This window comes from Thamnophis elegans, chromosome 14 (genome assembly GCF_009769535.1).
Source record: "Thamnophis elegans isolate rThaEle1 chromosome 14, rThaEle1.pri, whole genome shotgun sequence".
Classification (NCBI taxonomy): domain Eukaryota; kingdom Metazoa; phylum Chordata; class Lepidosauria; order Squamata; family Colubridae; genus Thamnophis; species Thamnophis elegans.
In genome coordinates this window covers 10,891,160-10,919,099 of record NC_045554.1, presented here as the reverse complement: position 1 = coordinate 10,919,099, position 27,940 = coordinate 10,891,160, and the positions used below count along the sequence as shown (strand labels likewise).

General features: G+C 45.4%; 1 protein-coding gene across 1 annotated transcript in view; it reads left to right on the top strand.

The window, feature by feature from the left end:
- Positions 1-27,940, top strand: part of LOC116517380 (ankyrin repeat and fibronectin type-III domain-containing protein 1-like) — a 285,435-nt gene that overhangs the window by 27,771 nt on the left and 229,724 nt on the right. The window contains exons 2-3 of the mRNA XM_032230288.1: positions 6,131-6,324; positions 13,538-13,767. Coding sequence (XP_032086179.1) covers positions 6,131-6,324; positions 13,538-13,767 — 424 coding nt within the window. The remainder of the gene's footprint in view (positions 1-6,130; positions 6,325-13,537; positions 13,768-27,940) is intronic.

Below are 27,940 nucleotides of genomic sequence, written 5' to 3'. Positions count from 1 at the left end.
CTAAGCTTTTCCCCCTAGCTCAGCTCTGGTGTGGCCAGCTTGGCCACAGCAAGGTTGGAAATTAGTGAGTCAAGTCAATAACTCCTGCATTGAAATTGGCAGGACTAAGCAGCACTAAGTAGGACTAAGTAGGGTGGCCCTGCACAACGTAGCTCATAGCTTCATTGAGCTACGCAAGTCCTTTGCCAAGGCAATAATCCATGAAGGGGATACTTAGTCTACTAAGTACTAAGTAAGATAACTTCTCTAAGTACATAGAGAGGTTCTCTCTGGAGAAGAGCCTCATGCTGGGAACGATGGAGGGCAAAAGAAGAAGGGGACGGCAGAGAATGAGATGGCTGGATGGAGTCACTGAAGCAGTCGCCGTGAACTTAAATAGACTCCAGAGGATGGTAGAGGACAGGAAGGCCTGGAGGAACATTGTCCATCGGGTTGTGATGAATCAGACACAACTTCATAACTAACAGTAAGAAAGTAGCAAATAAATCCTGGTTCGTCCCCAGGTCATCCCCTGAAGAGGAGAATATGTAAACACAACAACGGATAGAGTGGATGGAGGAGGGAGGAGTAGAAGGAAAGATAGGAAGGAGAGGAGAAAGGAGAGGGAGAGGAATAGGAGAAAGGGAAAGGCAGAGGAAGAATGGGAGGGAATGTAAGAGGAGGAAAGAGGGGAGGAATGGGAAGAAGAGGGGAGGGTAAGGGGAGGAAGGGGAAGGAGAGAAGGGAAAGGAGAGGAGGAAGGAAGGAAGGAGAGAAGAAAGAGAAGAAAGGGGGGTAGGAAGGAGGGAGGGAAGCAGGAGGGAAGGAAGGAGAGAAGAAAGGGAAGGAAGGAGGGAAGGAAGGAGAGAAGAAAGGAGGGAAGGAAGGAGGGAATGTAAGAGAGAAGGAAGGGGGAAGGAAGGAGGAAAGGAAGGAGAGAAGGAGAAGAAAAGGAGGGAAGGAAGGAAGGAGGGAAGGAAGGAGGGAAGGAGAGAAGGAGGGACGGGGGAAGGAGGGAGGGAAGGAAGGAGAGTAGGAGAGAAGAAACGAGGGAAGGAAAGAGGGAGGGAGGGAAGAAGAAGTAGGACCGTTGTAAGATAAGATGGATCTATGGGATGGTAAGAAAGCAATCTTCAAGTATATTGTCAACTGTAGGGAAAAAATGTTATAAATACATATTATTAATAACAGTTATGAGATCATATAATTGTGAATGTATATATGAATTGATAAATAAAAAATTAAGAAAAAAAAATCCTGGTTCGTCCCAAAGGCCCTAGATCAGGGTGTCCAACCTTGGCAATTTTAAGACCTGTGGACTTCAATTCCCAGAATTCCCCAGCCAGCATGAAGTTGTCAAGGTTGGACACACCAAACTTCCTAGGACCCCTACAGGTTTTGTTCATTTGATGGGTGGGAAATATATTGGCGGGAGTCTTATGACTTACAACTGTAGAGCGATCGTTGGAAGTTACAACAGCACTGAAAAAAAACGGACACCATTTTTTCTCACGGTCATGTAATCGAAATTTGGATGCTTGGCAACGGTTCATACGGATGACAGTTGCAGTTTCCCGGGGTCACATGATCAGCTTTTGCGATCTTCTGACAAGCGAAGTCAACTCAACAATGGCAGTGATTCACCGAAGAGCTCTATCCTGCCCTTCCATCTGTCCCCGTGTGGCCTCTGTGGATTGCTTTCATTTTGAAGGCGATTGCACAGACATGCGTTGGTCCTATTGGTTCAGTCCTGCACAACAGTCCCAATTGCTCAGGTGCCCCGCCTATCTTGAGAACATAAAATGCTTAAAGGTAAAGGTTCCCCTCGCACATATGTGCTAGTCGTTCCTGACTCTAGGGGATGGTGCTCATCTCCGTTTCAAAGCCGAAGAGCCAACGCTGCCCGAAGATGTCTCCGTGGTCATGTGGCTGGCAGGACTCAACGCCGAAGGCGCACGGAACCCTGTTACCTTCCCGCCAAAGGTGGTTCCTATTTTTCTATTTGCCTTTTTCACGTGCTTTCGAACTGCTAGGTTGAGAGAAGCTGGGACAAGTAACAGGAGCTCACTCCATTACGCGGCGCTGGGGATTCGAACCGCCAAACTGTCGACCTTTCGGATCGACAAGCTCAGTATCTTAGCCGCTGAGCCACCGCGTCCCTCTCTTTAATATCAGCTAATTACTCGATTTAATACACTGGAAGGTTGCAAATAACTTGCTCACTGCTTATCGTTCATCAGCATGACAAAATTTCACAAAGTCTGAAAACATTAGCTTCGCAAGCAAGACCAGATCATGTTCAGTGAAAAGTTCACAAACAACTTGTCATGGTTAAATAAAGCATGTAACCAAAGGTGGTCCCTATTTTTCTACTTGCATTTTTTTTACGGGTGTTCGAACTGCTAGGTTGGGAGAAGCTGGGACAAGTACCGGGAGCTCACTCTATTATGCGGCGCTGGGGATTCGAACCGCCGACCTTTCTAATCGACAAGTGAGGCTTCCGTAAAATTATTAGACTCCATCCATCAGCAGATGGTGAAGCTGTTTTTGTCATTCTCGTGTCGTAGCTTCGATCTCAGATGCCAAAGACATCTGGTGGCATCTGGAGAGCAAAACACAGTGCTGCATATCTCTCCCTCTCCTCTCTCTTTCATTTGGCTGCTCAGCAGGTAGTGGGACGAGAACCGGGTGATTGCTTCAGCTAAAAATATGTTTTAATCTTGTCAAATCTTGATGATGAACTCTTCCAGATCCCAATGCAAAGTGGTAGTTATTTATAGGGCTCTAGGCAGCTTATTAGACAAGCAGAACAGCATTTTGGAAATTATTGGGGGGTGAGGCGGGGGGGAAGAGTTTCCTGGCAAACAAAAATTGACATATTGCTGAAAGTGGGAATCAGTTGTCAAGCACCTGGATTGTGATCACGTGATGCCCGGAGACACTTTGGTGATGGAGGAGGAGAGAATGGAGGAGGAACAGGAGCAGGAGAGAATGGAGGAGGAAGAGGAGAAGGATCAAGAGAGAATGGAGGGGGAGGGGGAGGAGGAGAAGGAGGAGGAGCAGGAGCAGCAGATAATGGAGAAGGAGGAGAGAATGGAGGACAAGCAGGAAGAGTAGGAGAGAATGGAGGAGGAGGAAGAGGAAGAGGTGAAGGGGCAGGAGAGAATGGAGGGGGAGAAGGAGCAGGAGAGAAAGGAGAGCAGGAGCAGCAGAGAATTGAGGGGGAGAAGGAGGAGAAGGAGGAGAGAATAGAGGAAGAAGAGGAAGAGGAGAAGGAGCAGTAGAGAATTGGGGGGGAGAAGGAGGAGAGAATGGAGGAGGAAGAGGAAGAGGAGAAGAAGCAGGAGAGAATGGAGGGGGAGAAGAAGCAGCAGCAGAGAATGGAGGAGGAAGAGGAGAAGGAGCAGGAGAGAATGGAGGGGAAGGAGGAGAAGGAGCAGGAGAGAATGGAGAAGGAAAAGGAGAGAAAGGAGATGGGGAAGGAGAAGAATGAGAAGGAGCAAGAGAGAATGGAGAAGGAGAAGGAAAAGAAGAGAATGGAGATGGGGAAGGAGAAGGAGAGAACAATTAATCTGTGGAATGGCCTCCAGAAGTTGTGGGTGCTCCATCACTGGAGGTTTTCATGAAGAGATTGGATAGCCAGGGGGTTGGACTAGATGACCTACAAGGTCCCTTCCAACTCTGTTAATCTGTAATAATCTGTAACATTAGTGACAGTGCATCGAGTGTGTTACCCTTCTTTAGAGAAATTAATGCAAAGAGAACCCATCTGATTTTTTTTTAACAGGAATTAGGAGGCCAAACCTGCAGTATTCAGATAGTGGAATATGCATGTTTGTATGTATTTTTGCATGCAGATTCCTCCCTTCCCCTCTATTTAGAGAGCAGGCTATCATGTTCATAAGCTTCCCTTACAATTCCAGCAGAACCGAGTATGGCCTTGCCTTGCTCCCAGGTGGACCTGTGGGTGAGAAGAGAGACATAATCTCTAGATTTTGTTGGTCGAGGCAGATCCGTGTGAGTCAGCAACTATTTAGAAGTTACGTAAGAACTGTCGAAAGAACTCGGAAGGAGAGATCAAAATGCTTTTAAAGAGGTGTGAACTTTAAAAAAATAACTCTTTGCGTTTGTCTGAATCATATTTACAAGCTGAAGCATGGAAATGTCATCTTGCTAAGATCCCTCGCTGCCGGCATTTTGGGAAGAAATAATCCCATTAGGATTTACAATACAATACAATAGTGGAGTTGGAAGGGACCTTGGAGGTCTTCTAGTCCAACCTCTTGCCTAGGCAGGAAACCCTACATCGTTCCAGACAAATGGCTATCCAACATCTTAAAGACTTCCAGTGTTGGGGAATTCACAAGTTCTGGAGGCAACTTCTGTTCCACTGATTAATTGTTCTAACTGTCAGGAAATTTCTCCTCAGTTCTAAGTTGCTTCTCTCCTTGATTAGTTTCCACCCATTGATTTTGTCCAGCCCTCAGGTGCCCTGGAGAATAGCTTGACTCCCTCTTCTTTGTGGCAGCCCCTGAGATATTGGAAGACTGCTATCATACTTTCGTTTCATTAAACTAGACATACCCAGTTCCTGCCGCCGTTCTTCATATGTTTTAGCCTCCAGTCCCCTAATCGTCTTTGTTGCTCTTCTCTGCACTCTTTCTAGAGTCTCCACATCTTTTCTACCTCGTGGCAACCAGAACTGGATGCCGTATTCCAAGTCTGGCCTTACCAAGGCATTTATAAAGTGGTATCAACCCTTCACGGGATCTTGATTCTATCCCTATTTCTGCGATGGGATGCTAACTGCGATTGAAAGACCTTAGAGCAGTGAGGGTGAATCTTTTTGGCACCGATTGCCTAAAACGTTGTGCCGAAATGTTGCACGCGCGCACCCGAGCCCACTCATCGGAAGAGCTGGGTTCTAGCACGCACATGCGCCCAACAATCAGCTGGCCGGTGCACATGGGCAGGCTGGTTTTTGGCACTGCTGCACGTGCGAAGGGATTGCGCTCTGGAAAAGCAAAACTTCTGGCTTGTGGCGCACATGTGCACCTGACCATTAGCTATCACAGAGGCAGGTTCCCACCGGTTCGGCTAAGTAGGTAGTCACTTGGCCTGCCACGCCCCCGAACTGGTTCTATCGCCCTCGTCACCATCTTGATTTTCGGTTCTGTGCATGTGCAGAACAATCTTCATTGCAAAAATGCAATTCCCTCCCCTTTTTTAACATTGTGCGCATGCGCAGATCTTTTGAGGTGCAAATGTGCATGCAGACTTTTTTGTGCACTGAACCGGCAGTAATGAGCTAGCCAGCACGTATGCATGTGCACCCTGGTGTTCGGCACTGCCACGTACGCGGAGGACAGCTGACCGTCATATGTGCGTTAGAAACCTGGAGTCAAGGCTGCGCGTGCCAGGCAACATGGGTTCGCGGGCCACTTTGGACACACGTGCCATATTTTTGCCATCATGGCCTTATAGCCATAGCAAATCTGAGCAAATAGGAATACAGGTAATCCTTGAGCTACAGCCACCATTAAGCCCAACCGTTCCGTTGCTAAGTGAAACCTTTGTTCAGTGAGTTTTGCTCCATTTTGCGACCTTCCTTGCCACGGTCGTTAAGTGAATCCATGCAGTTGTTAAGTTAGTCACACGGATGTCATGTGGATCTGGCTTCCCCGTTGACTTTGCTGGTGGGAAGGTCGCAAACGGGGGGGGGGGTCACGTGACCACCCCCGCCACCCCGGGACTCTAACCGTTGTAAATATGAACCAGTGGCCAACCGTCTGAATTTTGATCCTGTGACCCTGGGGCTGCTGCAACGGTCATAAGCGTAAAAAACGGTCATAAGTCACTTTTTTCAGGACCGTTGTAACATTGAACAGTCAGTCAATGAACTGTTGTAAATTGATTTTGTGACATTGGCTCGCTGGGAAGGTGATCTCAAGGCCCCGGCATGCTGTAACCATGGTAAATTGATAAGAAATCCAAAAGGGCATTTTTTGAAGGGGTTCCTATGATGTTGCTAGTCCTAAAATGTTGAGAAATCTGTCCAAATCTGAAACTCCAGGGCTCTTCTGGAGCTGAAAGTAATGGGGATTTTTAAAAAATAAATAAATAAATAAATAAAATTTCCGTTCTTTTCAAGGTCGCTCGACCGAAAGTCTCAGAGGCCAATTTTAGGAAAGTCTCGGACGCTTCCAAGTATCCCTCAGTCCCCGGTCATCAGCCGAGTGCCACTTCTTGACTCCCAACTGTACAGAAAAGAGATGCCCGAACAGAAACACATTCGGAATCACTCTGCCCCCGATTGCCAGAAAGGATGCACAGTGCCCTCTACTGGTGAGTCTGAGTCATTTATTCCTATAAATTCTATGACTGTCTGTCTCTCTCTCTCTGCCTGTCTCTGTCTCTCTGTTTCTCTCTCTCTGCCCCCGTCTCTCTGTATGTCTCTCTGTCTCTCTCTCCATATCTCTCTCTCTCTGTCTCTCTCTCTGCTTCTCTCTCTCTCCCTCCCTCTCTCTCCCTCTCTACCTCTCTCTGTTTCTCTCTGTCTCTCTCTTTCTCTCTGTCCATCTCTCTCTTTCTCTCTGTCTCTCTCTCTCTGCTTCTCACTCTCTCTCTCCCTCCCTCTCTCTCCCTCCCTCTCTCTCTCTCTCTGTTTCTCTCTGTCTCTCTCTTTCTCTCTGTCCATCTCTCTCTTGCTCTCTGTCTCTCTCTTGGTCTCTCTCTATTTCCCTCTCTCTCCCTCTGTCTCTCTCTGTGTCTCTCTCCCTCCCTCCCTCCTTTCTGTTTATTTATTAGAAAATTTATATTGCTGCCTATTCACACATGGAGACTCAAGGTGGCTTACAGGGATATAAAAACACCATATAATTGCTATATATGTATATGTATATTTTGTAAAAGGAGGATACATGTTAAAATTATTAATATGAAAGATGTTTATTGAACTGAAATTACTAACACCATCAACATTAAATGGAGCCTGCTCAGATGCTGAAATATACCATGCAAATGAGATGAAGAGTGTGGAAGAGAGGCAAGAGGAAGAAGAGAGGGTTAGGAGAGAGGGTAGAGGGAGGGGGAAGAGGAGGAAAGAAAGAGTGGAAAGGGGAGAGAGGAGAAGGAGAGAGGAAGAGGAAGTAGAGAAGAGGAGGACGAGAGAGGGAAGAAAGGAGGTAGGGAGGAGGAGGAGAGTGGGAGAAGAAAACGATGGATAAGGTAGAAATATGGTGTATGGAGAGCAGAAGAGCCAATGATAGTTTTGTGGGGGTTGACAAATTGACATAATATTGAATAATACAAAATAGTGTTGGTTATGTAATAGTATACATGTGCTTATTTGTATGAAAATGAAAAAATAAAAAAAGTTTTAAAAATCATATTTTAAAAATAAAATGAATAAAAGAAAATAATCAAATAAGAAGAATAGAATAGAATAACAGAGTTGGAACGGATCTGGGAGGTCTTCTAGTTCTAGGAACCACCTTTGGTGGGAAGCAGAGGTGGGTTCCAACCAGTTCGCACCTATTCGGTAGAACCGGTTCGTCAAATCTACCGAACCGGTTAGAAAAGGTTCCACCAGTGGATCCGGAAAGCAGGCCACACCTACAGAAGAGGTTCCAAAATTTTTTGAAACCCACCTCTGGTGGGAAGGGAACAGTGTTCCATGCCCCTTCGGTGTTGAGTCATGCCGGCCACATGACTACGGAGACGTCTTCAGACAGCGCTGGCTCTTCGGCTTAGAAACGGAGATGAGCACCGCCCCCTAGAGTCAGGAACTGCTAGCACATATGTGCGAGGGGAACCTTTATCTTTTTACCTGGGATCGAACTCACAGCCTCCTGATTGTGAGGCAAGAACTCCACCTTGCGCTTTACTTGGGGCTGCCCCTGAAGAGTGTTCGGAGACTACAATTGGTGCAGAATGCAGCCGCACGAGCGATATCGGGTGTACCTAGGTACACCCATGTTACACCTATCCTCCGCGAGCTGCACTGGCTTCCCATCAGTCTCCAAATGCGCTTCAAGGTGCTGGTCGTTACCTTTAAAGCCCTATATGGCTTAGGACCTGGATACCTATGGGACCGCCTCCTGCCACATACCTCCCAACGACCTATAAGATCCCACAGATTGGGCCTCCTTCGGGTACCGTCGACCAGGCAATGCCGGTTGGCGACAACTCGGGGGAAGTCTTTCTCTGTAGCTGCTCCGACCCTGTGGAATGATCTCCCCGCAGAGATCCAGACCCTTCCCACACTCTCGGCTTTCCGTAAGGCCACTAAAACCTGGCTGTTCCGGCAGGCCTGGGGCTGTTGATCCCAAAATATGGTCCAGCCCCACTTGGAATGAAGTGCATGGTGTGTTTTTAAGTCTATATTTTCTTTTTCTATGCCTTTGGATTTATTTGTATTGTGAGCCGCCCGGAGTCCTACGGGATTGGGCGGCATAAAAGTGTTATTAAACTTTGAAACCTCTCGGCCACCGGGCTAATCCATTGGCAGAAAAAGGTTGATAGCTTGTGCTGAAATTAAAACCGTGACGATTAGAGCTTCTGCCACTGGGACTTTTTCTTATTCATTGATCCCAGCTCTGTTTGCTTTAAAACCGTCCAGCCTTCCTGCCAATGTTTTTGAATCCCAGGTTTTTTACATTCTTGGAAAGGCCACCAATCCTGTAAAAGGCATATAAAGCAACAGGATAAAAGCTGAAGGGAGCTGAGCAGATGAAATAAACGCCTGCCATTTAAACATTATCTGCTCCACAAGACAGAGAGACTCTGCAGATCAGGAAAGATTTAAGCAAGCAAGGGAAATATAAATAAGGCAGACAGAAGAGAGGGAGCATTGTGAGGGAGGACAGTATCTCCCAATTTTGAGACACTGTAAAGAACTTCCTTCCTTCCCTCCTTCCTTCCCTTTTTCCCTCTTTCCTTCTCTCTTTCCTTCCCTCTTTCCTTCCCTCCTTCCCTCCTTCCTCTTTTTTTCCTCTTTCCTTCCTTCCCTCATTCCCTCTTTCCCTCCTTCCTTCCTTCCCTCTCTCCTGCCTTCCCTCTTTCCTTCCTTCCCTCCCTCCCTTCTTCCTTCTTTCCTTCCTTCCCTCCCTCCTTCCTTCCCTCTTTCCCTCTTTCCTTCCTTCCTTCTTTCCTTCCTTCCCTCCCTCCCACCCACCTGCCTTCCCTCTTTCCATCTTTCCTTCTTTCCTTCCCTCCTTCCTCTTTCATTCCTTCCTTCCCTCCTTCCTCCCCTCCCTCCTTCCTTCCTCTTTTCCTTCTTTCCTTCCTTCCCTCCTTTCTTCTTTCCTTCCTCCCCTCCCTCATTCCTTCCCCCTTTCCTTCTTTCCTTCCTTCCCTCCTTCTCTCTTTCCTTCCTTCCCTCCCTCCCCCCTTCCTTCCCTCTTTCCCTCTTTACTTCCTTCCTTCCCTCCCTCCTTCCCTGCCACTTTCCTTCCTTCCCTCCTTCCTTCCTTTCCTCTCGCCTTCCCTCCCTCTTTCCCTTTTTCCTTCCTTCCTTCCTTCCCTCCCTCCTTCCATTTGTCCAGTATGGTATAGAGCAATGATGGCGAACCTTTTCAGCACCGAGTGCCAAAAAGGGAGTGTGTGTGCGCTCATCTGGGGCACAACCCGGAAGAGGAGCTGCCCAGGGTGCATGCGCGCGCTGGAAAATGAACTCCTAGTTTCCGGTGTGCGCATGTGTGCTGGCCTGCAAGTATTCCGATTCCTGGTGTGCCTGCAAGCGCAATGATCACCTGGGCAGTGTGCATGCTCATCTTCCAGTTTCTGGCACTGCTGCACACACCAAGGCCAGCTGTTCGAAACCCAGAAGAGGAACGGGCGACGCTGCACAGGCCAGGCAACATGGCCCTGGGTGCCCCTTTGGGCACACGTTAGTGGTGGGTTTCAATTTATTTTCTTACCGATTTGCTCACACGCTCGTGTGACACTTCTGCACATGGGCAAAAGTGTCTGCGTGGGTGGGCGGTGCCTCCGGCCACCGCCACTACCGGTTCGCCCAATCCAGGGCGAACTGGCAGAAACCCACCTCTGGCATGCATGCCATAGGTTTGCCATCACAGGTATAGAGTCTCCTGCTTGAGCAGAGGGCTGGACTAGAAGACCTCCAAGATCCCTTCCAATTCTGTACTCTATTCTGTATTTATAGATTGCTTTAAAGAAGTTGATCAATTTATGGGGAAATAGTGTTCCTTGTTGGCGTAAAACCCATCTTTCCAAGGCATATTGTATTTGAGAACGGAAAGATTTTTCAAGTTGGACGTGTGTTTTCCCCCGATGGTTGTTGTTTAGAACATCCCATTGTTAAATCATGGTTTGATTCAACATGGTGGCGCAGTGCTTAGAGTGAAGTACTGCAGGCTACTTTCTGCCAGCTGCCAGCAATTTGGCAGTTCAAATCTCACCAGGCTCCAGGTTGATTCTGTCTTCCATCCTTCCAAGGTGGGTAAAATGAGGACTCAGATTGTTGGGGGCAAGAGGCTGACTCTGTAAACTGCTGAGAGAGGGCTGTAAAGCACTTTAAAGTGGTATATAAGTCTTAAGGGCTATTGCTGTTGTTGAAATATTAAGTCAATTGCTATGTAATCAAGCTGATTAACCTTTCTCTAAAATGCTGCAAATTTCCAGGGCCAAACTGAAATTTTTGCTTTTGTGCTCTCAATTTCCATAGCCAAAATGTGCAGAACATTCTGTGTCTATCATAGCCACACGTTTTGAGGGTGTATTTCAACTTAAAAAAAAAAAAGAACTTCACAACTGGTTTTAGGGGCCAAATATATACGTGCCAGGTAGAAATTGTGTTCTGATGTCAATTCCTCTCAGGACTTTGTATTCTTCAAAATAAAAATGGCAAAGGATGTTTTTCCTTCTGCAAGAAGCCAGAATCGTTGGAGAAGGCAAGTGTTGCCTTTTAATAAAAATTATTGTGTACATTTTGCTGTACAGGATGACTTCAGCTCCATTACTTCTGGAGTCCTTAGACCACCCTTATAATATAGGTCAATGCTGTTTGCCTTCATATTACCCATAAAATATGTATGTAGCTTGCATAAAGTTATGGTTTGGATACAGATGCTTACCACACTGTCTCTGAACCTTCACGACGTGAAGATGGGAGGACTTCAACTCCCAGAATTCCCCAGCCAGCCATGAAATCCACCCAACGTCCAAGTTGCCAGGTTTGAGAGACTCCGTGCTACGAGTTAGTGCTAGATAATTCCAAGGACAATTGGCTTATTCCGTTTTGCAATTTTCTGGAAGTCTTTACTAACTTTACTTTATTTTTTTGTCATTTTTTTTGAGAAATTTTTTTATTGTTTTAATTAAACAAAAAAGAAATATCAGAAAAAAAACCATCTTTCGTTACATCTTGTTGAAAGCGTATCGATTGGTTACAAATATATTCCATGTGTTTCTTCCACAGTCCTTACATAGACTTCATTCAAATCATGTTGTACATTTTAAGTCAAGAAAGAAAAGTTATGCATTTTACTATCCCTGTACCATAATTCTCATTTGGTTACCATTGTTTAAACATGTTTTTATCTAGAATCATTTATATTAGAAGACACAACCACCTACTGGCGTTCATTTGCAATTTCAATAGATCTCCAATACCATTACACCTTTATGACATGTTCTAAAATTAATTCGGTTAATGTTGAATGTTGAATGTTGATTTTATTTATATGCTGCCCTTTTCCCCTGAAGGGGACTCAGGGCGGCTCACAACTCAACCAGGGAAGGGGGATACAAACAAAAAATTAAATGACACAAAACAATACATAATTTAAAACACACGACAGTCATACCATTTGAGATGGGGACAACAATTATTTAGCCCCAGGCCTGTCAGAGCAGCCAGGTTTTAAGGGCTTTGCGGAAGGCCTGGAGGGTGGTGAGGGTTCGAATCTCCACGGGGAGTTCGTTCCAGAGGGTCGGAGCAGCCACAGAGAAGGCTCTCCTCCGGGTAGTTGCCAGTCGACACTGGCCGGCGGATGGAATTCGGAGGAGGCCTAGTCTGTGGGATCTAATCGGTCTATTGGAGGTAATTGGCAGCAGGCGGTCTCTCAAGTACCCAGGTCCAATACCATGAAGGGTTAAGTAAGATATATAAGCACAGTATACACATACAACGAAATTCACATAATACCTAACACACATAACAATCCCCAAACAACCCACCCCCCCCAAATAAAAATTTCCCGCCCCTAAACCATCCAAGCATCCACACAACAGACCAAGTAATGCTGTTCAACACCTCACTGATGGTGGCCCTTTAGTTCATTGTTGCGTTCAATTATAGCTCTGGGATAAAAGCTATTCAGGAGACGTGTGGTTCTAGTTTTAATTGTTCTGTATCTTCTGCCAGAAGGCAACAGCCTAAAAAGATTGTAAGCAGGATGGGAAGAGTCTTCATGTCAGGGTTTCAAGTAACAGACCCATAGCAAGCAAAATTCCGAGGCAGGAAGATTCCTCAAAGAATAACTTTGTTGGATATATCATTTTGGCATGGATCTGGTGAAAGCCAACTCTGAAGGTTCCTGTGGTTTTCACCTAAAGGGTTTTCCCCCCCTCAACTCCAAACAATCAGTCACATGGTCCAATCACGGTGCCATCTGGTTGCTTGGTGACATCGCTCCACCTTCGTCCGGCCAGGCGTGAAAATGTCCTTGGTTCCCAAGAGAAAGTTTTTTGTTTTGACTACAAAACCTGCAGCTATCTCTAATCCCCACTCCTTATCCCTCAGCTCCAGGGTGGACACTTCAAATTGCCATGGTTGAGATATTCTGTCTCATGGTACTGAAAGTGTTAGATTAATTCATGGAAACTGCATTTGGATGAGAAGACCCTGTTTGTCTCATTTGAGACCATTCTCCCAACGGTGGGCTAGCAAACCGTTTCCATCTTGATTGCACAGCATGGATGCTTTTCTTTATAGCAATAGCACTTAGACTTATATAACGCTTCATAGAGCTTTACAGCCCTCTCTTAGTGATTTATTGCCCCCGCCAATCTGGCTCCTCATTTTACCCACCTCAGAAGGACGGAAAACTGAGTTGACCTTGAGTCGGTCAGGATCAAACTCCAAACTGCAGGCAGAGTCAGCCTGCCATACCGCATTCTAACCATTGCGCTACCAGGGCTCTTAATGCAATATCAGCTAACGCAATAGCACTTAGACTTATATACCACTTCACAGTGCTTTACACCTCTCTCTAAGTAGTTTACAAAGTCAGCCTTATCACACTCAACAATCCAAGTCCTCATTTTACCCATCTTGGAAGGATGGAAGGCTGAGTCAACCTTGAGCCTAGTGAGATTCGAAATGCCAAATTGCAGGCAGCCAGCAGTCAGCAGAAGTAGCCTGCAGTACTGCACTCTTAACCACTGTGCCACCACGACTCATGATTCATTATCCCTGGTAAAAGCGTTGACCAAACGTTGGATAATATTGTGGTCGATCTATGGAATGTTAACCCTCCATTTCATGCTTGAGAGTCTCATCTTCTCTGATTTGTACCCCCTCCCCTTCCCTCAGGAGAGGCCTGGGTGCTAGAAGACGACTGCATCAGTCCTGGAAGAGACCCCGCCATGCAGCCACGACTCTGCACTGTGATGGATGAGGCCCCTTTCAGGGCCATCCGAACGCGGTCCTTCTACATGAGGAAAAGTCTGTCTGTGGACAACCACCTAAGCTCCCTCAGTTATCCTCTCCACCCGAATGAAACGAAGACCGAGCGGGTCAAAACGAAGCTTCGGAGGCAGTTTGTGAGTACTCCGGTGCCAATGTTTTCCTCGTAGGGTTCGAATGAGGCAGCTTGGCAAAAATGGGCATCTTTTCCTTGTGGAGCTGGGGAACGTGATGATGGCTTGGGTTGGTTTGGCAAAATGGCAGAACCGCACAGTCCTGAACTGCAAAATGGTTAGCTATGTTGATATTTCAGATTGTTCTGCAGTCCTGAACTGCAAAATAGTTAGCTATGTTGATATTTCAGATTGTTCTGCAGTCCTGAACTGAAAAAATAGTTAACTACCCTGGTTTCCCGAAAATAAGACCTCCCCAGATAAGCCCAATTGAGCTTTTGAGTGCATGTGCTAACATAAGCCCTCCCCCTGAAAATAAGCCCTCCCCAAAAATATTGCAACACAGCAGCAGCCGTGAGGTGACCACGTTCGCTGCCTCCTGCACCTCAAAAATAATAAGACCTCCCCCAAAATAAGGCCAAGTGCTTATTTCAGGGGTCAAAAGAAAATAAGACCCTGTCTTATTTTTGGGGAAACATGGGATGTGGATATTTCAGTTCTTCTATGTTGGCCAAAGCTTTGAATAGACCACAGGGATGTTCACTGCCGTTTTGCACACTTATCCAACCCATCTTTGAACTTTGAGGTAATCGGTGAAGCCCTGCATTTGTCAGAAATGAATTTATTTATATCTGTGTGCCCATACCTGTGTACATTTACATACAAAAACCAAAATAGAATAGTTCTGTTTGTTTCTCCCTGTTCTTGAAAACCCTTGATTTGCAAATAATCCAGCATTAGAATTACAGACAGCTTTTTGGATGCAAAAACTTAAAGGAACACCAAAAATACAACATAGAGATGAGATATAAATATCTGCAAACATGTAAATATGGAAGGAAAAGACAGGACTAGGACTGGCTGCTATAATTGATTGTCAAAACTATTGTGTAACTGTTGTGGCCCACTGGTGGCCAGTGGAGCTGGCAGCAGACAGTGAGAAGGCTGGGGAGGATCATGGGCCAGTCCTGGGGGTTGAGGAAAGCTCAGATGAGGGCTCTGCCTCAGAGGAAGAGAGGGAATTAGACAGCAGTGAGGCAGAAGAACAGCTGGAGCCTGTTCCCAGTGTGTGCATGCGCAGAGTTGCCAGGCGAAGGGAACAGCTAAAGAACAGGGGTCGATTTGGGAGTAAGGCCACAGGTGGACGATGAATGGCCCCTCCCAGAGGAAATAGAGGAGCGAAAGGGGAGTGGAGTGTGCAGGAGACAATTAGTTTGCTTAATTGGTTCATGACTCTCCGAGACTCCTTGCCAAGTTCTGCAGATATCGGCCTGGCAGCTCTCCAAGCCAGATGAGGTCTGTGACTGTAAATCCTCCCTCGAAAGACTTTACTGGAGGTGAATGAGCAGAATTCACAGTCAATTAATAGAAGGGTTTTTTGTCGGGGCAAGGAGTTGGCTTCATGCTCTCGGGAAGCCTCAGTCAGAACAGGATGATGAGCCGAAACAACAGACGAGGGCTGTGCTCTGTTTAAAATTTAATAAGCTCACTTTCTGCCACCTGAAAGATACTTGATCCCAATGGTCGTGTGTCGAGTTCCTGATCTCATTACCAGCCTTGAGGTTGTAATGATGGGATCAAGTGTCCACTGCTGGAAAACAGCCCTGCTCAGGGAGGCTGGCCATTGTGCCGATGAATGCCTAGAAAGAATATGAGAACAAGAGGAACAAGGAAATGCAGCTTGGTTAGGGCATAATCAGAACATCCGTGATACAACCATCTAACGCTTGTTTTAAAGCATGCTGTAGATTTCCTTGGACCCTGTTTGGATGTAATTTGTGGGTTCCAGAAGATAAAACTTCTATTGCTTCGGTTTTGTGACTTCTTGATGCCCATTGGTTTCTCTTGGGATCTAGAGGATCCCTTAGTTGCGTTGTTTTCCCTCTTTGGAGATGAACCATAGAAGGTTGAGGGGACATTTTAAGTCCATCCAGAAAGGCTGACGATAGGACTTCCAGGCAGAAGATGCAGTGTCCGGCAGAGGACCAAGACCATGGGGAATGTTACCAATGGTAGGTTGAGCCACGAATGAGGTTGGGAGAAGCCAGTTTCGAATGCCCCTGTCGAGAGAGAATGGAAAATAAGAATCGGCAAGAGAATTCAACCCACAGCCTTTGATTCCGGTTATACTCCTAATCGGAAAGCATCCAAAGGAAATTTCCAATGTTTAGAAGGAATCATCTTTGCTTTGGGGTAAGAAACAACTTGGTGTGCCAATTCTTAGTTAGTTAAATTGCCATATAATGAACTGTAAAGGAGTTTGCATGTCGACTAGACATTCTTCATTTTTTAAATCTTTGTAATATTTAGGGCCTGATTTCTTTGTTTGAGTCCCTAGGAGAATATCTATCTATCTATCTATCTATCTATCTATCTATCTATCTATCTATCTATCTATCTATCTATCTATCTATCTATCATCTATCTATCTATCATCTACCTACCTACCTACCTACCTACCTACCTACCAACCATCTATCTATCTATCATCTATCTATCTATCTATCTATCTATCTATCTATCTATCTATCTATCTATCTATCTATCTATCTATCTATCTATCTATCTACCTACCTACCTACCTACCTACCTACCTACCTACCTACCTACCTACCTTCCTATCATCCATCCGTCTGTCTGTCTGTCTATCTATCATCTACCTACCTACCTACCTACCTACCTCTCTCTTACTAGTATTTAGATGTAAGTTGTTTCTTGTGCACCATGCGGGGTACCTTCTGGACTTCTTCCCTGTATGCTGGGATCAGACGTTTCTAATTCAGCACCACAAATACCCTGGGATTAAAACTTTTTTAAAGAGCTTATTCTTTTATTAGCTCTTCTCATTATTATCTCCCCTTCCTTCCCTCTGGAGTTTTATTTTATGTATTTATTTGGTTTGTCAAACATGTACGAGATAACAGGTATAAGTATAAAAATGAACATGAACAAAGGAAGTAAATACAGATGAATGGGGACAGTAGGACAGGGACGGAAGGCACGCCGGTGCACTTATGTACGCTCCCTTTACGGACCTCTTAGGAATGGGGTGAGGTCCACACGAGACAGTTTGAGATTGAAGCTGGGGAGGAGGGGGGGGGGGAGGATATAACAATGGAGTCAGGTAGAGCATTCCAGGCGTTGACCATTGAAGTCGTATTTTCTGCAATCGAGTTTGGAGCGGTTTACCTTGAGTTTGTATTGATGGTTTTGCCTGTGTATTATTGCGCTTGAAGCTGAAGTAGTCATTGACAGGAAGGACGTCCTAGCAGACAATTGTGTGTACCACACTCAGGTCAGACCTTAATTTGCATAGTTCCAGATTGTCCACGCCCAAAATTTCAAGCCTGGTGGCATAAGGGATTCTATCGTGAGCAGAGGAGTGGAGGACTCTTGTCGTGAAATATTTCCGCTCAATTGTATTAATGTCCGATATGCAGTGTGGATTCTAGGCAGATGAGCTGTATTCGAGAATTGGTCCGGCAAAGGTTTTGTATGCCCTAGTTAGCAGTACAATGTTCCCGGAGAAGAAGCTTTCCTCCTCCTCCTCCTCCCCCTCCTCCTCCTCCTCCTCCTCCTCCTCCTCCTCCTCCTCCTCCTCCTCCCTCAGAAATTTTTAAACAGATGGCAGTCTGGACAAATATAATATTTTTGCCGTTTAGACTCCATGTTCCTCAGAGGTTCCACCTCTCTGTCCACAGGTCGGTCAGCATCTTATCGAAGGAAAAGATTCTAAAGGAATGCCAGGAAAATTATGACAACTTCCAGCATTCGCGAGGAGGCTGTGCCAGAAAATGAGCTGAAGGCACATTAGCTGATGAAACGACAGATTCTGTGACACGGCTGCGGGCCCAAACAAGGGAACGCAGCCAAAAATGTACAGATGGCAAACTGCACAGACTCGTTTCAGCAGTGAGATACTGGCCAAATTTTGATTTGTTTCTTTGTGCCTCCAGCATCCTGACATGCAACCAATATCTTGGCCTCCTAGGGAAAAAGAAAAGCTGGAAGCTGTTTATGGTGAATTTTGAATTCTGAGCATGTTTGAATCACGGAAGGGAGAACAGGCCTCCCTTTCCAGAAAGGATTCATCCTTATGGTGACGTTTGTTGCACACCATTATTGTTGCACGGTGTTACATTATTATTATTTTTTATGACCCTGTAATCCCTTAATTCGGGGTGGAGTCGGGGTGGCTGAATGGAGCTGAGTGTTTATTGGCCGGATGCCCTTCCTGACGCCTATGCAGGGTTCACAGCAGATACCGTATTTTTCGGAGTATAAGATGCACCTTTTTCCCTCAAAAAAGAGGATGAAAATCTGGGTGCGTCTTATAAACTGAATACAGCCTTTTTGGCCTATCGAAACCCCACCCCCTTTGCAAAAATGGACCTGCAGAGGGCTGGAGAGGGCAAAAAAGAGTAAAAAATGAGTCATTTTTGCCCCCGAGTCCCGAGCCCCCAGGAGCATTCTACAAGACTCCCAAAGCCTCTACATTTTTGCTTGCTTTGCCTCCCCCAGCCCCAGGAGCACTCTACAAGCCTCCTAAAGCTGTGCACGCCCCCCCCCACTTTTGTTTTGGAAAAAAACAAGGTATGCAGAGGGTTTGGGAGGCCTTCAGAGTGCAAAAACTTTTTTGAAAAAATTTACCTCTTCAAAATCATGGTGCGTCTTATAGTACCAAAAATATGGTACTTTTTCTTCTTTTTTTTTTGCTCTGATAGAGAAACATCTCTTGCTGCCTGGAATTGAACTGTCAACCTTCCAAGTGGGAGGTGAGCATCTTCCCCTCTAGGCCATCACACCATTCCATTGCCTTCCTTCTTATGAGGTTCTGTAATCTTGATGTCAAAATGGGCTGGAAGCGCTGTAAACACAAGGAAACGAATCTCTTGCAATTCTACCTAGAAATGAAGCAATAATAAAATTTGCAGCACTCAACGTTGGCCAAGGATTGCTCCAAAAGCGACACGAGTAACCCAGCCGTGGCTTCTATCCGTGTGCAAAGTAGACCACAATGCAATACAATAGCAGAGTTGGAAGGGACCTTGGAGGTCTTCTAGTCCAACCCCCTGCCTAGGCAGGAAACCCTATACCGTTGAATACAGAGTCCAGTGCTTCTGAATTTTCCCTTCCTGGTGTGATCTTGCATCATTGTCCTAAGCTTCTAACAATCTCGGTGTCAAAGGGAAGATTTCTTTTTTAGCAGGTGTGCATTTCTGATGTTAGGACCGCAACCTTTAGTTTGATTAAAAATATATATATTCGGGGCTTTTGAAACAGCCTGGCGTCCTTCGCTTGCCAGGTTAAACAAAGCGGCATGGCACCGGTGATCAAACTGAGAACGGGCTATTTTTGGCGGCGTCTTTATTTGTCATCCAGGAATAATAAAAAATGATGCCTCTGGGCTTGAAAAGACAGCTGCCGGGAAGGGAAACGGAGCTGGGATTTTGAAGCCAAATTTCACCACCACCCCCGCCTCCCAAGGAACGTTAATTTTGAAGAGTTTCTTACTGACACTGTAACAATCCATTTTTCCCCCCAGACGCCGATCAATATATTTTTTTTAAGGCCACATGTAGGAGTAATTTATGCAGCTCTAGGAAAACATTAGCAATTTGATTAGACACAGTGACATGGATTGAACTGGTGTTGTCAAGCCAATGTTGACTCTTGACAAGCGCATAGATTGAGTCCCTCCTGAATAATCTCTCCTCAGCTTGGCATTTCAACGGGACGTTAATTGCTCTTGTCATCAAGTCCCTCCACCTTGCTGCTGGTCGTCTTAACTTTCCTTCCTTCATTCTCAACATTATAAGCGTCTCTAGGGAGCCTTGAGTCTTCATGTTGCTTAATTGATGATCTGTCCTCAGGTAAAAGATAGAGGTTCCTCTCGCACGTATTTAGACTCTAGGGGGCAGTGCTCATTTGCGTTTCAAAGCCAAAGAGCCAGCGCTGTCCGAAGACATCTCCGTGGTCATGTGGCCGGCATGACTATATGATCAAGGCGCACGGAATGCTGGTCCCTTCCCACCCAAGGTGGTTCCTATTTTTCTACTTGCATTTTTACATGCTTTTGAACTGCTAGGTTGGCAGAAGCTGGGACAAGTAGCGGGAGCTCACTCCATTACGTAGAGCCAAGGTGGCACAGTGGTTAGGGTGCAATACTGCAGGCCACTTTAGCTGACTATGATCTGCAGTTCAGCGGTTCAAATCTCACCGGCTCAAGGTTGACTCAGCCTTCCATCCTTTCGAGGTGGGTGAAATGAGGACCCGGACTGTGGGGGCAGGTTGCTGACTCAATTTGCTAAAAAATTTGTAAACCGCTTAGAGAGGGCTGAAAGCCCTATGAAGCGGTATATAAGTCTAATAAATAAATAAATAAATTATGTGACATTTGGGATTCGAACTGCCAAACTACCGGCCTTTTCGTCAACAAGCTCAGCATCTTAGCCACTGAGCCACCAGGTCCCTGTCCTCAGGTAAGGCAAGGTAAAGATTCCCCCTTGCCCAGTTTTATATCCGATTCTAAAGAGATGCTGCTCATCTCGGTTTCTGGAGCTAGAGTTGTCTGAAGATGCTTACTTGGAAAAAGAGGTCAAAGCACCCCATTTCCAGCCCTGAGTTCCTGAGCAAATAAGGGGTGCAAATCTAACTGAGAAATATTTCTGCAACCACTGGATGGTTCTACTGGTTCCTTCACTCCCTAAAATGAAGGGTGCTTCTCTCCAAGGCTGGGCATTTGGTCATCCCTGGGATGGGAGACCCACTGAGCCCAAGATAAACCCTGCTTTCTTTTTGGAATGTTTCTTTTGTTCCTTAAAGCTTCTTAGAATAGAATAGAATAGAATAGAATAGAATAGCATTAGAAATAGAAATAGAATGGAATGGAATGGAATAGAATTAGAATTAATTAGAACTAGAATTAGAATAGAATAGAATAGAATAGCATTAGAAATAGAAATAGAATGGGATAGAATAGAATTAGAATTAGAAATAGAATAGATAATCTGGAATGGAATAGAATAGAATTAGAATTAGGAATAGAATAAATAGAATAGAATAGAATAGAATTCTTTATTGGCCAAGTGTGATTGGGCACACAAGGAATTTGTCCTTGGTGCAGATGCTCTCAGTGGACACAAGAGACAAAATACATTAGTCACGAATCATAAGGTACAACACTTAATGATAGTCAGAGGGTACAAATAAGCAATCAAATCATACTAGGAAACAATATAAATTGTAAGGATACAAGCAACAAAGCTGTAGTCCTGCAGTCATAAGTGGGAGGAGATGGGTGATAGGAACGATGGGAAGACTAATAGTAATAGTAATGCAGACTCAGTAAATAGTTTGACAGTGTTGTGGGAATTATTTGTTTAGCAGAGTGATGGCGTTTGGTAAAAACTGCCCTTGTGTCTAGTTGTGTGCAGTGCTCCATAGCGTTGTTTTGAGGGTAGGAGTTGAAACAATTTGTGTCCAGGATGTGAGGGGGTCTGTAGATATTTTCCCAGCCCTCTTTTTGACTCCTGCAGTGTCCAGTTCCTCAGTGGAAGGTAGGTTGTTAGCCACTGTTTTTTCTGCAGTTCTGATTATCCTCTGAAGTCCGTGTCTGCCTTGTGGGCTTGCAGAATCGGCTGCAATATCCACCAATTCCTGCAAGAGTCCTCCTCACACCATGGGTAGCCTTTGTGAGAGACAGGAAAAAAAAGAGAAGCAGCTTTTTCACCTGCCTTTTCTCTGCCTCGCCTTCTACAACCCTCCTTGTTTTCGTGCTTTTTTGTTAAATCATCAGAGTGCTTCCGACATCCATAACTTTTCTCTGGGGAAGCAGTGGCTTCCTGATTTCCCATCGCGGTGATTGCGGCCAGCTGAAAAAAGTCGTAACCGAAGGCACATCTGACTTATAGATTGGACGTGTCTGATTATTACTATCATGGAAATGGTTCTTTCCTTGCCTATGGTGCTAAAGGGATGTGGTGGCTCACTGGCCAAGATGCTGAGCTTGTCGATCAGAAAGGTTGGCAGTTCAGTGGTTCGAACCCCTAGCGCCGCGTAATGGAGTGAGCTCCCGTTCCTTGTCCCAGCTTCTGCCAACCTAGCAGTTCGAAAGCACGTAAAAATGCAAGTAGAAAAATAGGAACCACCTTTGGTGGGAAGGTAACAGCGTTCCGTGCGCCTTCGGTGTTGAGTCATGCCGGCCACATGACCACGGAGACGTCTTCGGACTCTTCGGCTTTGAAACGGAGATGAGCACCGCCCCCTATAGTCGGGAACGACTAGCACATATGTACGAGGGGAACTTTTACCTTTAATGCTACTGATTCGTTCATTTAACATCAGAAAGAAACAACAAGGAGCATTTGTTGAGTTCAAAGCATAGAGGAGTTCTCTTTACTGATAGACAAAGATCTGGCCAACTAACGGTCAAAACTAAATTAGCACTGGATAAAGTTCAATGGAATTCATGGGCTGGACTTGGTTCTCTTGTGACACCCCCACCGCACATGCACACAAACACCCTGTGCTCCCCTCACCTCCCCACACATGTGCAGGCAATCCCCCTTGTGCCCCACCCATTGCACATGTGCGGCAGAGACCCGAAAACCAGCCGGCTGGCGAGAGGCACGCATGCATATCCGGTGGAGCTGAACTGGGTGACGGCTCGGATGCCCGCAGAGAGGGCTCTGCGTGCCATCACGGACCTAAGGGGGTTGGATTGGAAGACCTCCAAGGTCCCTTCAAACTCTGTTATTCTGTTAGTTTTGGAGGGATTGGGTTAGCATTGCCCAAGTTCAGAATGGATTAATACCATTGAGGCTCATCAGTGGGGAAAGTCCTTGGCTTGTATTGGACACAATTTCTTTTTCCCAGGTTCATGTTTAAGCCATTTTGGCACTATAGACCTTACAAATTGTGACTCCACCACAATCACAGCTCTCTTGGGTTTCTTAGCATACCCTGCTTCTTGAGAAATGTGCGTGTCAGCTGGTACTTTCATGTTTAACTTTCTAATCCAACTGAGGCGCATAAATAAATTGGCATTCCACCCCCCCCCCTTTCCTTTGAATTCCATATATCTCTGGGCATTTAAGTATTTTTGTCCTTTATTTTTTTCTCTTTAAGGGGGGAATTCTCCTAACTATGTTTTGGGTTTAGTTTGCAATAAGAAAACAAATAATTACCCAAATGATTTCCGGGTAAATTCATCTGCAGATTGTTGCTACATTGTCCTAAACATTGTGCGCTGTTAACATAACAAGAAATGCAAGGGTAATGAGCTGAAATCTGGTTTTTCATCTAATGCCTTGCAGAGAAGAGAGTTTAATTTTGCAAGAACCAAAGAAAGCTGTGCTTTGATCTTATAACATGATTGTTTATCTCTGTTTTGTATCTGTTGTATGCCACAAGGTGGACTGTGTTTTTAAACATCAGTTTCTGGGTCTACGACATTTAACCACTAAGTAATAGTTGCATATTTTTTTGTGGGGGGGGGAGCGTTCTGTCTTTTTGCATTCTTAGGAAACCTGAGCATGATTGTTTAAAGATAATATTTTTTAGGAAACTTAGATGAAACACGTGTCCAAACCTGCTGGAAATGTTTTGCGTTGGTCTTTTTGATGGCTCCTTTGGAACCAATTTATTTGTGGCTTTTAATCACTTTAGATAAGTTTTGAAATTGGAAGAAAGGTTTAAGATTTGCTCAGGAAAATGTTCTCTAATGCGGCGGTCACCAACTGGTGGTCTGTGGGCCACTGGTGAGAATGTGAGAAAATTTTGGTGGTCCACAGAAAAAGTATTTTGCATTTTTTGTATTGCACTATATCAGGGGTCTTTAAACTACGGCCCCTGGGCCGGATGTGTGCAATGAATATTTGTGTTGCTGCAGAGAGTCTCCCCCTTTGGGGTCTTTTTGCGTGGGTCAGAGGGGGGTAGAAATTCTGACTTGGGGTCTGCTTCAGCCTCCTGGTGGGGGGCTTTGGGCGAAGGCTGGAGGGAAGCACTGCTGATGGCGAAGAGCCGGAGGGCCTCATTCCATTGGGACTGCATCATGGCCTGGAACTGGCTGACCATCTCAGCCTGCTGAGCCTCCAGGGGGTGGTCCCTGGCCTTGTACACCCACAGGTCTTCCCTCTGCTTGGAAAGCCTATGCTCCTAGTCCTCAGTGAGGTGCTTCTGCTGAGCCTTCTTCTCGGTCAGATCCAATTTGAACTGAGCTATTTTGCCAACTCTTTCTCATGGTGGCTGCTTAGCTCCAGCAACTGCTTCCTGTTGGGGTGAGAAGGCAAGGAGTGGCTGGGAGGGGAGGGGTGAATAGACAAGGTGCCCCTCAACGTGAGTGACATTGAGTTGGCTACGCCCACCCAGTCACATGACCACCTTGCCACGCCCAGCCAGCCAGTCATTAGGCAGATTGTATTAGTGGTCCATGGGATTTAAAATTATGAATTTAGTGGTCCCTGAGGTCTGAAAGGTTGAGGACCCCTCCTCTAATGGATCTGGGAGAAGGAAAAAAATCTGCCATACATCAAGTTGTTTGAAAAATGTGCTCCAATTTAGGGCAATAAATCCAGGGTGATTGACAGGAATGAGAGGGATGCCTTCCGGAAAACAAATTAATATGTGATCTTCTGGCTTTAAGAGGCAGGAATTTCATCACCAAGGATTTAGGGATTTCGGTGAAGTTCTCTTGAACATCCCATCTATGCATTTGTACATTTCCTCCCCTCTAACAAAGCCATTGCTCCACCCAAAAAAACAAATTATTTGACTTTTTTTTTTTGCTTATTCCAGTCATTGAAGAGAGACCATTTTGAGTATCCCTTCTCTTTTCTAAAATCACACATCTTGTTTGCTTCCCCTCTCACGGACTGAATTTTAGCACCTGAAAGATTGTGCTTTTTTTCAGCCCAACTATATGAATATGGTTGGGCTAAAATATACAATATGAATAGAGTATATAACTATATGAATAGAGGGATGTGGTGGCTCAGTGGCTAAGATGCTGAGCTTTTCAATCAGAAAGTTTGACGGGCCGGCAATTCGAATCCCTAGCGCCATGTAACGGAGTGAGCTCCTGTTACTTGTCCCAGCTTCTGCCAACCTAGCAGTTCAAAAGCATGTAAAAAATGCAAGTAGAAAAATAGGGACCACCTTTGGTGGGAAGGGAACAGCATTTTATGCACAGCGGCAGATAGGAGAGCACTCCAGAGAGTCAACATCATTGTCCAGAGGAACATGGGTTGCCCCCTCCCCTCTTTGGAAGAGCTTTATAGCTTCCACTGCCTTAAGATAGTTCAAAACATTCTTAAAGATTCATCTCATCCTGGGCACCCTTTTTTTTTTTTTTTGAACTATTACCATCTGGCAGACAGTACAGGATAATAAAAACAAAGACAAATAGGCTGAAAAGCAGCTTCTATCCCAGGGCAGTAACCATATTGAATTCTACGGTATAGGGCAATATCGGGTTTTCAATTTCAATTATATAGAATGTAAAGGATGTATGTTTGTGTTTTTATTTTTTATAATTGTAAGGTACACTGAACCTGGCATTTAATTTTGTTGTACTGCGTGCAATGACAATAAACAAAACAAAACTAAACTAAACTTCGGTGTTGAGTCATGGCGGCCACATGACCATGGAGACGTCTTCGGACAGCGCTGGCTCATTGGCTTTGAAACGGAGATGAGCACCGCCCCCTAGAGTCGGGAACGACTAGCATATATGTGCGAGGGGAACCTTTACTTTATATGAATATGTTGAATTACGCCCAGATGAAATCCTTAAAAGCACAACTCTTTTCAAAAAGGGAGGGAAGGTTAATGAAACACTGCATTTTATAAACTCTTCAAGCTTGAGTCTGACTCTGCTTAATAGTTGGGAGGAAAATATTTATATATATGGGTGAAAATGAGGCTGCCGCAAAGGATTTTTCGGTTGTATTTAGACGTTTCCGTAGGACGCAGTCTCGGTGCCTCGCATGCCACATTCGTTCGGCCCTTCTCACTTTTCTAATTTCCTTTCGAGTACATTTGTTCCAACAAAATAGATCGGTTGGTTCCAGCGGAATGTTAATTAGAGAGAAGCAAATAACAAAAGCCCCTCTCTCGCCTAACCTTCCTCCACCCCTTTTGAAATAAATTTAATTTCGCCACTGAATTATTTATCTCTCCTCGCTCCTCTGTCCTCCTGCAGGGGAGAAGAGCGGAGTCAGAATAACCTACATTAGGAGGTGCTGCTGCCTAAGGATTTTTTAAATTTAAATAATACTTCTAAAAAAGTAAGTACCATATTTTTCGGAGTGTAAGATGCACGTTTTTCCCCTCAAAAAAAAAAGAGGCTGAAAATTTGGGTGCGTCTTATACACTGAATACAGCATTTTACCCCACCCCCTTCACCAAAACAGCCGTGCATAGCTTGTAGGAGGCTTTTAGAGAGCTCCTGGGGCTGGGGAGGGCAGAAATGAGCAAAAAACGGCCTGCTTTTTGTTCAATTTTACCTCCCCTGTCCACCCCCAGGAGCACTCTATAAGCTTCCTAAAAGTTATCCATGTTCATTCACAGCCTGTAATGATTCACAGACTGGCTGTGAAGAGTCCGACAGAAGTCTGCCAAAGTCTTTCAGGGTAAGGCTGATAAGCACCCACCTTTATCTCCTTTGAAACGCTGCCAGAGACCTAATTGCCAATTAGTTTTGCAAAGCCAAACGGAGCACAGAGTCAAAACGGAGCTTCTCAGAGTTTGAACCGACCAGCATGAACAAAGTTGCTTCCTGCAAAGGCTCACGTGCCTTTGCTCCTCCTTTATGTCTTATGGGAGGGGGCAATCATCTCCAAGCCTTACTCCCGAGTTGTCCCTTTTGTCTTAACTGTTCTTGCCTTCTGGCAGCTCTGCACATGCACACACTGGGAACAGGCTCCAGCTTTTTGTCTGCCTCACTGATGTCTGACTCCGAAGGCAACTGATAGCGGTCAGATGGCCCTGGCCCCCTTTCTGCCTCCGACACAGAGCCCTGATCAGAGCCTTCCCCAGACTCCAGAACTGGCCCATGTTCCTCCCTAGCCTCCTCACTGTCTGACTCTGCTGCCAGCTCCAGAGGCCGCCAGTGGACCACAGCAAAGAGAAAAGGAAGGGTGACCAGCAACCCTTGATAATATTTGGAGTTTTGCAAGTATCCAGTGGACACTTTGACAAAGAGATCAGCATTAGAGGGATTCCCAATACATGAGATGGGAATCCTAGTGCATCGGAGTCCTTTTATCTGAAAGATATTAATACTTTCCATGAGTGGTTGCGGTGGCCTAGAGGTGGAGCTCTCGCCTCACTATCAGCAGGCTGTGAGTTCAATCCTAGGTAGGGGCAGATATTTCTCTCTCTGGGCACAATGAGAATATATCTGCTGCACAAAACTTCTCATTGACGACAGGGAGGGCATCGGGCCAGTAAACACTCAGTTCCATTCAGTTCCCATGATTCCACCCCAATGCAAGGGTTTATGGGATCATTAAAAAGACACAGACACAGACACACAATTCTTTTAATACTTTCCACCTTCCAGAATGCTTCATTCATTCCCAGCTTACAGTTGCCTTTTTATTTGCTGGACAGTTCCAAACATTTAGATTTGCAGCCATGCACCAGGAGGTCTGGTGACGGAGTACCCACAGCTTCTAGAGGCAAACTCTTCCACAGCTCCATTGTTCTCACTGTCAGGGAATTTCTCCTTAGTTTTAGGTTGCTTCTCTCCTTGATCCGTTTCCATCCATTGCTTTTTTGGTCCTGCCTCCGACCTCTCTTTGCAACGACTAATCTTGTGGAGTCAGTTCACTGTTGCAAATGGACACTGCTGCTTTTAAACAGGGTTTCTTGTGACTCTCTGTGAGCTTCTGTCTTTTGTGTGTCTCTGTGTGATTGTGGTTCATTCTTTATGCAAAGTTGTGGGTTCCTTTTTTTTAATCAGCAGGTGGCAGTGTGGCACTGTTTCTCTGCCCTACCATCTCCTGGAATGGAATGGAATAGAATTAGATTAGAATAGAGGGATGGGATGGGATGGGATGGGATAGGATGGGATAGGATAAGATAGAGGAATGGAATGGAATATAATTCTTTATAGGCCAAGTTTGATTGGACA